Source organism: Mixophyes fleayi, chromosome 10 (genome assembly GCF_038048845.1).
Source record: "Mixophyes fleayi isolate aMixFle1 chromosome 10, aMixFle1.hap1, whole genome shotgun sequence".
Lineage (NCBI taxonomy): Eukaryota > Metazoa > Chordata > Amphibia > Anura > Limnodynastidae > Mixophyes > Mixophyes fleayi.
Genome location: NC_134411.1, coordinates 1,440,295 through 1,452,865, shown reverse-complemented (window position 1 = coordinate 1,452,865; position 12,571 = coordinate 1,440,295). Strand labels below are relative to the sequence as shown.

The 12,571-nt window shown below is 41.8% G+C and overlaps 1 protein-coding gene across 6 annotated transcripts in view; it reads right to left on the bottom strand.

The window, feature by feature from the left end:
• The window catches only part of SOX6 (SRY-box transcription factor 6), a 307,461-nt gene that overhangs the window by 13,424 nt on the left and 281,466 nt on the right, over positions 1 to 12,571 (bottom strand). For all 6 annotated transcript variants that reach the window (XM_075187593.1, XM_075187597.1, XM_075187595.1 and 3 more), the window contains one exon: positions 1,483 to 1,591. In XM_075187593.1, the coding sequence (XP_075043694.1) occupies positions 1,483 to 1,591 (109 nt within the window). The remainder of the gene's footprint in view (positions 1 to 1,482; positions 1,592 to 12,571) is intronic.

Sequence of the window (12,571 nt, the reverse complement as noted above, 5' to 3'; positions counted from 1 at the left end):
AAAATAAAAGCTGAATTATGATAAATTGTCTGATGTCAGTGAAAGAAAAAGAAGGGACAATGTGAGTAAAGGAGGGACTGCCTTAATTCTCTGCACCTATTAGTAAATCTGCTCTAATAGGTTAAAGACCCCCCTTGCTGCGCAGCGCCCGTAGAAGCCCCCCTGCTCCTCAGATTGGGAGCACGGCGCCACGCTGCCAGCGCAAGACTGACATTAAGGAGCAGTAGTAGGCGCTCCTTATGGGTGCATTAAGAACATAATGCTGATGCTTTGGGCGCCCCCCAGCCACTGGCGCCCTAGGCTAACGCCTAGGTTGGCACTGTCTATTCGCACTCTTAGAGCCTCTATTCTGTAAACACGACCCATCTCTATATGCAAGTAACACATATAAAGTTAATATATGGTGGGAACATCCTTTATTCACTAACCTTTTATATTCTATTTAAATGCATGAAAGTATAATATTTAATTTGTGTTTTATTCCACACATGGCAGAATGGCGCACAGTAATAATTTGTGATTATTTCAGGGTGTACAGAATGTGGTTTCTCTCCTGCGCTGGCTGCTGGCAGCATAAACACACACGCCAAATTAACAAAACCATTAAATATTCATGTAACATTGTGATAAAACAGATTGATGATGCATTTTCCACATCATTTGTAAGAAGTTAACAAATAGTCGGTTTAATGAGCTGCTCCTCACTGAATTGTTCTGTTATAGGAAACGTGAAATGAGGCAAACTCCTGAGGATGATATTCTGTATTATATGTGTGTATAAGTCTCTTTATGTATTATATTCACTGAAATAGGTTGTACTAGTTACTGCTAGATAAATATAGATATTAATACGCTCGAACTGATAGATATATAGTATATATAGGTGCTCCTACATCTAGATGTACAGTATATATAGGTGCTCATACATCTAGATGTACAGTATATATAGGCGCTCATACATCTAGATGTACAGTATATATAGGCGTTCATACATCTAGATGTATAGTATATATAGGTGCTCATACATCTAGATGTACAATATATATAGGTGCTCATACATCTAGATGTATAGTATATATAGGTGCTCATACATCTAGATGTACAGTATATATAGGTGCTCATACATCTAGATGTACAGTATATATAGGCGCTCATACATCTAGATGTACAGTATATATAGGCGCTCATACATCTAGATGTACAGTATATATAGGCGTTCATACATCTAGATGTATAGTATATATAGGTGCTCATACATCTAGATGTATAGTATATATAGGTGCTCATACATCTAGATGTACAGTATATATAGGCGCTCATACATCTAGATGTATAGTATATATAGGCGCTCATACATCTAGATGTATAGTATATATAGGTGCTCATACATCTAGATGTATAGTATATATAGGCTCTCCTACTTATGGATGTATAGTTACTGCTAGATAACATATATAGGTGTATCTATAGGCGCTTTCTCACCTTCCGCATCTTCTGGCCTTGTCAGATCGATAACGCCAGGACCCATCTTTCCGTCTTCACTGGTCTTCCCTGTTAACTGTGGGCCCAAATTTTCATAATGTGTCCTGTCCTAGGGAACACAGAAAAATAGGGATTACTGAGACCTACCCTGATGTAGATGAAGCTCAGCACCAAGTAACGCAGGGTGAGAAATGCAGAATCCCAGGAATACGGACATCCTGGAAATATCTCCTACCCATAAAACTACAGTGCCCGTCTGGGGCCCCTATTAGGGCCAGGTGTAGCCAGCAGAGGAAGGGTTAACAGACGGTAACAGATGGAACGCGTCTCGTCTTAGGAAAGTGTTCACACATATTGTATCATAATCTGCAAACATTATCACTGAATGCCAATTAATGGAACACATGAAATTACTGCGTACAATTATGTCAGCGTGTTGTAGACGAGCACAGATATGACACATGCAGATTTCTGGTACCAGACAGGTGTCCTATACAGTATATATCTATATAGCGGGGAATACAGAGATCAGCTCATTTATAACCATGAGGGAGAGGTCATAACGGGACATTATATATAATAAACGTTACCATAAGACATACGTATTGTATCATACTGATAACTTTGTTAGAGAATAATTGTATACATTTAAAATGAATTATAAAGGTGATTTTATAGGTCTATAACAGCTGTAAATTCATCCCACTGAATAAAGTGATCTCTGTTGCTTCTATTGAATCCCTGATTTGTGGGCTGAGGATAGTCGTGAGTCACAGGGAATGTTTAGGGTTTCCTGGATAAATGTTTTATTCTGTAATTCGGACCAATGTTTCTTTTTATTAAATTACATTTAAAGTTTTTTTCAGTCTCTTCTCACAGTGGCCCCGGCATTGTTTCCCTCCATTATATGGTGTATCAGAGCTCCTCACAGTGACTGTAGGAAGAGACACTCTGTGGTCATAGAACAGCAGCGTAAAAAACCCTGTACATGTAATTTGATTTACTGAATGGTATAAACACACACAGGTATATTACACAGTAACTAGACTCTGATTATCTTGTAGTCACTGCCGGTATATGCGCCACCTATGAAGGAACCCACGCACGTTTCTGTATGGTGTGCAGTACCTACTCACAGCCAGCAGGTGGACAGAGGTGTCTGACCCATGAGAACCCTGACTGAACTGTGGAGAATCCTTTCTCAATAACATGAGCTTAATGCAGATTCTGTACAATGACTGACAGACGGGGCCGGATCTCCTCTCCCTATGGCAATATCTTCTCTTCTCTGTACTATTCAATTGTTATTATTAATTTATTCCTCCTCTTTCACAGCAATGTTTTCCCTCATGTCTAGTTTCCTCCACAGACAAAATGCAACATTGTGTTTTGCTCAGCGATAAATGAGGTTGTATTGTTCATTACAGGAGAACAATATTATGTGTCATGTCAACTCTGATTTACCGACTTGAGGAACCAGCTCTGAGAACGTTTCCCTCACGTTAGACTTAATACATTATGCAGCAGCAAAGTGCTGATTGCTGCTCGTCTCATTGTGCGCTGACCCAATTCTCTCCCGTACGCGGAACATCAAAAGGAGGCGCTGGATGTTCTTACAGATAGAACATGTAAATCAGTAGATCACAGCAACACCTTCCTGGGAATACTCCTTTATATCCGGCGACACTTCCACAGCGCAGGTACCGGACACTTAAACATAATCTTGGAGCCAATTCTGTTTAATGTTGAGTGAAACTAATAATGCACCAAATTTATTAAAATAAAGATCTAGTTACACTACGACGACTTGCAGTGAAGAAATTTATATCAGTCAGGACGTCAGCGGCTGACGCCGAATAACGATTGTTACCTGAACACGTTTAGTTTGGGAGGTTTGGTTTTCCAAACAGTTTTCAGTCCTTATCCCCAAATGGCACTAAGGTTATTTTTAAATGAATATTATTTTTTTTAAAATATTTTTTTTATTTGAATTTTAATGCTCTCTGCTTTAAATAAATACAATCAATATGATCGTATTCACTATCCCACAAACTACTTCACTCTCACCCACAATGATGACTGCTGACCGTCAGTAAATATACTAGGAATCAGTAAAAAAAAATGTGTTCCCTACTAAATAATGAATAGCTTTCGCCTCACCAATGACTGTAGGTCAGAATAATGACCCCCCCTGTGGTACTAGTTTGATAATTCGCAATAAAGTTAGAGATTTCAGTAGAGAATATTTCTAAGTGTGCCAGGGCTATAGGTATTTGTTATTCCTCTGCTCTGATACATTCCATAATGGAAGCTTTGGGGCTGTGAATACAGAAGCCGCTCAGTGAGGATACAGACATTAGGTCGCGTTCGCTCATTGCTTCCTGTCTACGATACTGCGTCTTCTGCTCCCGTGTAAGATAGAGATTTCCTCCCCTGTCAGAAAATGACCTCAGTTATTCTGCACTGTCCAGAATGTGTCAGAAGAAGAAATCTCCAGGCTTAAAAACAGCACAAACAGAGGACCAGAAAGACCTTACATTACCTGTTAGTGACAACTGTTATTTCTAGTAACTTACAATGTAATCAAAGCTGTTCACAACTTGATACAAACACATCTATAGTCTATATTATTTTGGGCACTGTGAGAATTTATACCCATATATTATATCACATCTATATTTGCCAGAAAATAACCATTTTATAGCCACATTCACTGCAGATGATTGTTCTTTGAATGTAAAATAGATCAGAGCAATAGTTATACAAAGTTAATATTAGGTCTCTCTCAGCATATTGACAGATGTTGGAGGTTAATCCAGGAGGAGGTCGATGTGGTCTCCAGTTTTGCTAGTTTGGCTGTGAGGTCAGTAACGCCTTATTCCCAAATGTCTAATATAAGTTTAAATATTTTTGTTGTTTGTGATCTAATTGCACTTTGGAGAATTTGGTCCCTTCCTGCATCTATATAGAGGATTCCAGTGTGATATAATATAGATGTACTACAGTAATTCTGTATATTAAATCCGCCCCTCCACTGAAAGCCAATGAATACTTGATTTTTCAGGTCAGAAGTCCCAGCATCCTCTATTATCCCGGTCGCCGATAGACTGTTAAACGTTCACTTCTCCAGAGCCACTCGCTGCAGCCTCAGGATATCATTTGTGAGTTTGCATTAAATTAGCCCATTTCCCTCCACTTGTACAGTTGACAATATTGATTTTCTTTCCAAAGCAACAATGAAAACTAATCAGATTGTGAAACGTGTGAGGGGGAGAGATCCGCTCTGCGTCCCGGCGAGTACAACGATTACACATCGCTCTCACACAAGGAGCAATGATGGATATTTTCTCCTGTTCTAGGATAAAAGCTGAAATCCTGATGCACACGGTATATATTCATAACATTTTATATACTATGCTTTATACACTTATTGGCTATTCTATAATAACAGGTGCACCAACACTAAAATTGCGCTTAAATTTATGTCAGTGATTTATACTGTGCCACATAACAATGCTTTTGTTGTAAAAGAAATATTCTGTTTATTAATGTAACTTTACAGCCACTACATCCAGGATCCGAGCTAAATTAATGGCATTTTTATTATTTTATAGTGTCATTAAATTTTTAGCGATCGCTCTATCAAACAAGAGTCATAAAGAGCCATAATGTAAACGGGGACACTTAGATCAGGGCGCGATGTATCCGTGTAGTGTGAAGTAAACTGCTGGCAATAAACCATATTTATAACATTGCTAAACATTGTAGAATACTTGGGACAAGTTTAGCAAAACTGTTTGCAGTTGTACAGTGAATTGTGTACTTAAGGCAGAGTGTTCCCATTTTTTCTTACTCTAAATAAATGTTTTTTATGTGTTTATGCTTTTTCTTTTGCCTCTTAACTTACTAACCGGTATCAGGAATTACCGGCGTGCTTTGAATCTGCAAAGTACCTTACAATGAATAGCAAGACAAGTAAACGGCTCGTAAAAATCTAAACAAAAAAATAAAAGCACAATCCGCATCGCTGTGCTTCCTATTCCACTCGTATCTCTACACGCAACGGAAACACGGATAGCTCAGGACATGGGACCAGCTGTTACTCTTACAGGAATATAAGGTTGTGCCACAAGTTAGGACTGTCCAAGATTTACATGGGAGGAGCTCTAGGTGTGAGCTCTGCGCCCAAACCAATTAATGAGGGTTTAACACTTTTCTTTTATTTATGGGGGTGGTACAGGGGTAGGGGTGTATGTGTGGGGAGATAGGGGGGTCAAAAACCTGAGACCGCATTTATCACATTGTAACTCCATAATCCCAGATATCATCAGGTGAGAAAATAGGACTGTATTTATCTAACACATCCCATTCATTCCACCAGCGCCGGGGGAGGGGCCTCCTGGAGCGACAGATGATGCGTCTACGCAGCGCGTTGAATCGGTTTCTTACAATGCGCGGACTTGCGCAGTTTGGCCGCACACATGCATGTAGCATGACCTAGGAATCCAGCTTCCACTGCGTGTGCTTCTAACATCTCCATGTTGTAAAATAATCATTTAATCCAAGCATCACGAACTAATCTCCTTCCCTGATCACTTATAACCACACTAATTACATCCACTTCTGCACTGGTGCAGACGCGTCCTGAGCTGGCAAAACCTTTTATTGCCAAAAATATAAAACTTTCTTAAGTCCACAAATAATAAAGGGGATTATTCTGGCAGGACCTAGCGGGTACACGCACATATCTGTACACGAGATTCTGTACATTTATATGTGGCGTGAGGGAAATAAAGGATGATTGTTCTCCGCTAAATGCTATTTACTTCTGCCAGAAAAGTAAGTTATTTTCTGTCGAGCACATGCCCAGAGATGACTGATTGTATCCATCTTCTGAAAAACAATATGAAGTGTAATAATACACTGGGCACCCCTCCCTGCCAGATCACCAGGCTGTGCCCATGTCTTAAATTGTTTCAGTCTGCTGCGTCCTTCCACAGCTGGAAACATCCCAGGCGGAGATGGAAAATGGAACAGTTACATCATTGTCTCATATTTTTCACTTTTGCAAACAAATCTATTTGGTTAAAGTATGTGCGGGTGGCCGGGGAGAGTGGCGTTCATATCACTTGGTCAAACGTCCAGGAAAGAGCTCACAGCCAAGAAGCCAATGATGGACCCGACGGGAAAACTGGGGGTAATCACAGGGAGCATTAGTGACTTACAGCGGCTTCACTGAACAATTCACATGAATTTACATTTTTTTACAACCTCTAAACAGTCCACTAAAGTCTGTAATATTGTCACTATAATGTAACAGCTGTATTTCTGGTTTGTACCACATTTGTAAGACACAATTATTCTCCAAATATATACATTTTAACTATTGTTTCACTAAGAACCAGTGACATCACTGAGAGTGCAGCCTATCCAGTCACTAGGAGCCAGTGACATCACTGAGAGTGCAGCCTATCCAGTCACTAGGAACCAGTGACATCACTGAGAGTGCAGCCTATCCAGTCACTAGGAACCAGTGACATCACTGAGAGTGCAGCCTATCCAGTCACTAGGAACCAGTGACATCACTGAGAGTGCAGCCTATCCAGTCACTAGGAACCAGTGACATCACTGAGAATGCAGCCTATCCATTCACTAGGAGCCAGTGACATCACTGAGAGTGCAGACTATCCAGTCACTAGGAACCAGTGACATCACTGAGAATGCAGCCTATCCAGTCACTAGGAACCAGTGACATCACTGAGAGTGCAGCCTATCCATTCACTAGGAGCCAGTGACATCACTGAGAGTGCAGCCTATCCAGTCACTAGGAACCAGTGACATCACTGAGAATGCAGCCTATCCAGTCACTAGAAACCAGTGACATCACTGAGAATGCAGCCTATCCAGTCACTAGGAGCCAGTGACATCACTGAGAGTGCAGCCTATCCAGTCACTAGGAACCAGTGACATCACTGAGAGTGCAGCCTATCCAGTCACTAGGAACCAGTGACATCACTGAGAGTGCAGCCTATCAATTCATTAAATGCTATATATTAATTCTCCAGAGGTTTATAAACGCAGACTTTCTCTCCTGGCTTCTGTTACTAAATACAATGAAATTATCACAGAACGTATTACATATAGTTAATCACACACTAAATCCTCTGCAGCTACTTGACACAAGCGGTAAAATTCTTCACTCTCTCTGTGACGGTCTTTTCTCTGAGCATCTACAACTAGTTGTCGGTTGCAACAATCTTTCAAGTGCATAAAGCAATGAACGTTTGTCAGAACTTTGTAAGGTCCGTTGTCTTCCTTTATATGTCCTGTGAAGTCACTTCACAAAGAAAACTCCAGAACTTTCAAAAGTTTTTGTCCATTAAAACTCTTACACCTCCAAACAAAGCAAACAAATGAGTTCTAAGAGATGGACGGTGTTGTGAAGATGATCCATTATATACAGCGGGAACAGAGTGCAGGGAAGGAGAAAGGACGTATTGTCTGCATCGCGGAGCAGCGAGGACACACTGTGCCGCTCACATGTGAGCATCTATTTATTCAGGCGTTCCACCTTATTACAGATCAACAGCATAAGCCCATCTGAGCCTCACAAGTCTCTTCATCACTTATTACACCTTGTAGAAATAGATGCCCAGATGGTGGTTTGTGAGTTGCATGAAGGTGCAGCCATATTGTGCTGCAGTCACAGACGCACAATATTTCATTGCAATCAGACTTATTTTACTTTCTCAAACTTTTGTTCTTCAAAGTAATTGTTAAGATAGAACTCGATGAGGCGGAGTGATGGGGAGCGCCTGCGCCTCTGTGCAGCCGAAATCCTTCTTCCGTTGGCTCCATCTACAAAATTACACGTTTTCAAGTCACTTTAAGGCGGACGCGCACCTTGTGGCTCGCAGGAAAAGACAATCTATGCCGAGCTTTGCAGGTCTGTAGATTCACCTGAAGATACTTGTGCTAGAGTCACTTCAATGTCCAACCAGCGGGGGGGGCTTCAGTTACACACGTCACAGAGACAAGAATCGGGTTTTTTGGCAGATGCTGGAGATGAACGAAGCATCTCGTGGAGAACGGCATGAAAAGCGCAGCAGAGGATGACTTGCACCCGGTATTACCTAATTGCTGAGATGTCTGGATTCCTAACACTTACGTTCCAAATAGACAAAATTCAACTCGTTATCATTACCCTCTCTTATCTACACATCTGATTTTGGAAAGTGAATGTCTACACAGAACAAAGAGAGACAAAGTGAATTCCCTCGGAAACTGCTGCGTTTTCTGCCCGTGTTACGTGACGAGTCGGCAGATTGTGATTAAATCATCACCCTGCCACGACCCAACCCAAGATTCATGCCGCTATTGTAGTGAGACGCATGGCTGGCGTTGTGTTTCAGATGAATTGGATTGATCTGATAGATTGCAGGGAGCACTTAGACGCATGTTGTCGTACAGTCCTGCATGTAAGATAAATCAATATTTAATATCCCCTCTAACCGCCCAGCTAGATCATCTGAAACCTTTTCCCCTACTGTTCTTTTATGTATGACTTGTCACTTAGGAAATGCTGTATAGATAGGACACAATGTAGATCTCACTAAATTGCTTCGCCCAGTAAGTCATTTCTAAATCATTTGCATCCAAAGGGTTCATTTAGCTCTTGTGACATCAATTGTAATATATGTAACAAAACGGAATCTGCTTTTGTGTTGTCTTCACATTCACAGTATGTTTGTCCCACCAGAGAAATTATCCCCCCCCCCCCCCCCCTTCCCATCCTGGTGTCTGTTGTACAAGTAATTCATCTGCCCGTGCGCTTACTGCGACAGACCGTGGTTGAAAGATCTCACTGACTTATACACAAAGAAAAAATTTAAATGGGGGTGAATATATAAATGACGGGAATTATGTGAACTCTTTTATTTACTATATCACTAACAACTTTCTACAAGCATAGAATTCCGTGTAACAAGAGATCTGTAAATCTGCAGCACACCCGGCTACACCCATCCATCAGGACATGTTCCAGCATCAGAACATGGGGCTTCCATAGCTGACAAGTCTCTGACACGTGTGTTTAATACAACGACTATTAATTGTTCTTGTGAGCGTCCCGGGACATCCCACATTACAGCCAGCAGAGGGCAGCGCAGGCTCCAGTCACAGCCCATCTGTTCTAACCAGCAGCTGCCACTATATGTAACACGTATGCTATATAATCTACACTGTACATGCTCTGTCCCGGGGTGACTGGCTGCTTCTCTTGTCATGTCACTGTACTGCTTAACATGTATGACCACTAATCCTATAATGCATGTAGGAATATATAAAGGTCTGCTAATAACACTTATATTAACATACAAGTTCTGTTTCAGGAGATTATCAGAACAGATACTAGAGATAACGCTGTGATTGGGGGAAGGGGGAATATTTCCTATGCACACTCACCTTCCTTCCAGTAATCCCATTGACAGACCTGCAACATCTGGAGTTCTGTCACTGTATAGAAACTCTCACACACACACACACACACACACACACACACACACACACACACTAACAGAGCAGGCACAGAGTGACTGACAGTTTTCCAAGCTTCCTTTTCAGAATTGTGCTCTGTTGATGGGTTGATTAATACACAGGGGTGGGGCCAGTGATGTCACTACAACACAAATGACTGCAGTCTCAGATTTTGGGCAGTGTCCTATAGATGTGGGAGGAGCTTTCGCTGTCTGTAATTGAGGGGGGTAGGTAACAATTTTTAACAGAGCTGCAGGGGAATGTCGGGGTAACATTGTGGGTGTATAACCTCCATACCTCAGTCTAGTTGTCCTTCAAATAATGTTGCTATAAATGAATAAAAACCTTTCTATAATGGATATGTTTGTTTATATAGTTTAATGCCAAAATAATGCTTCACATTATATGGAATGATTTTGAAATTTTACAAGCACATATGGTTAACGTTAAAATATGGGGGAATTTTCTTTGCAATTTTAATCTTCACTGAGTACTAGATTTAGCATTTGGGTCACTTTATTCAAAGCTTTGTTTAAATCACACCCAAAAATATTAATTTAATATTAATCAATGGTTAAATGTCTTCCTCCACACTCTCTAAACACTGACCTGATTTCACCCCGAGTTTGTATTGTGCAGAAGAAACACCTGGATTAATATCTGGTTAATGACTCAATTATACACATTATTTCGTTCAGCTTAGGCTACACCTGTTGTTTTTCCAGAAAACTGAAATCCGCCCAATTATTGTGAAACAAATATATCGATTTTTATATATCCCTGTTTTCCTTTACAGTGTGGTATTCTCCTTAAATATGGAGTAAAAATAACATCCTGACAAGTGGTTGTAGAGGAAGTGAAACACACAGGTCCATGAAACAAGGAAACGCTTTCTCTGTACAATGGAACCGATGTAAAACATATTGTTACATTTGTATCACCTGAACAATTGGATTAGGGGACGTTTGTGTCATTCATATATTGGTGGTCAGCATGGAAATAATAAAGATATTATAGATGAGATTTAAATGTATTTTATACTGTGACCTATATATGTTATTTAAATATATATTATATATCTTAAATGACAATCATTTGAGGGTAATTAATTTAAAAGTAGAATCTTGATAACTCTTTTGCCTAATTATAAAGATCCCGCTCATACATCACCTGTTGGTCACTGGGAGGTTTTAGGCCCCGGAACTATGATAAAAGTGAAGTTTTAGTCTCCTCACTTTTAATGTCTTTTATCGGGTACTGAAATCAATGTAAATTGTGCTCAGATTGATCAATCTGAAGTATAAACTCCAGAATAAAACTACTTACGGTGATTGTCCATCCTCCCCGGGCCCCGACCAATAATGCACTAGTCAATGTATGTGCATTTACTTATCTCTTCTTATCCCAAACTAGTCTGAGATCCCCAGTTATACACTGTCCTGCCATTTACCTGGGATATTAATTACCCTCAGTGTTCCAGTGGTGTAAAGAGCCAGTGCCGATCTACCGTCCTAGAGCCAGTACCAATCTACCGTCCTAGAGCCAGTACCAATCTGCCGTCCTAGAGCCAGTACCAATCTGCCGTCCTAGAGCCAGTACCAATCTGCCGTCCTAGAGCCAGTACCAATCTGCCGTCCTAGAGCCAGTACCAATCTGCCGTCCTAGAGCCAGTACCAATCTGCCGTCCTAGAGCCAGTACAGCTCTACCGTCCTAGAGCCAGTGCCGATCTACCGTCCTAGAGCCAGTGCCGATCTATCGTCCTAGAGCCAGTACCAATCTACCGTCCTAGAGCCAGTACCAATCTGCCGTCCTAGAGCCAGTACAGCTCTACCGTCCTAGAGCCAGTGCCGATCTACCGTCTTAGAGCCAGTGCCAATCTATCGTCCTAGAGCCAGTACCAATCTACCGTCCTAGAGCCAGCGCCGATCTACCGTCCTAGAGCCAGCGCCGATCTACCGTCCTAGAGCCAGTACCGATATAATGTCTTAGATCCAGTGCTAAACTACCATTCAATAGCCAGTGCCGATCTACCGTCCTAGAGCCAGTGCCGATATAATGTCCTAGAGCCAGTACCAATCTGCCGTCCTAGAGCCAGTACAGCTCTACCGTCCTAGAGCCAGTGCCGATCTACCGTCCTAGAGCCAGTACCGATCTACGGTCCTACAGCCAGTACCGATCTACGGTCCTACAGCCAGTACCGATCTACCGTCCTAGAGCCAGTGCCGATCTACCGTCCTAGAGCCAGTGCCGATCTACCGTCCTAGAGCCAGTACAGCTCTACCACCCTAGAGCCAGTGCCGCTCTACCGTCCTAGAGCCAGTGCCGATCTACCGTCCTAGAGCCAGTGCCGATCTACCGTCCTAGAGCCAGTGCCGATCTACCGTCCTAGAGCCAGTGCTGATCTACCGTCCTAGAGCCAGTACCGATCTGCCGTCCTAGAACCAGTACCGATCTGCCGTCCTAGAGCCAGTACAGCTCTACCGTCCTAGAGCCAGTGCCGATCTACCGTCCTAGAGCCAGTGCCGATCTGCCGTCCTAGAGCCAGTGCCGATC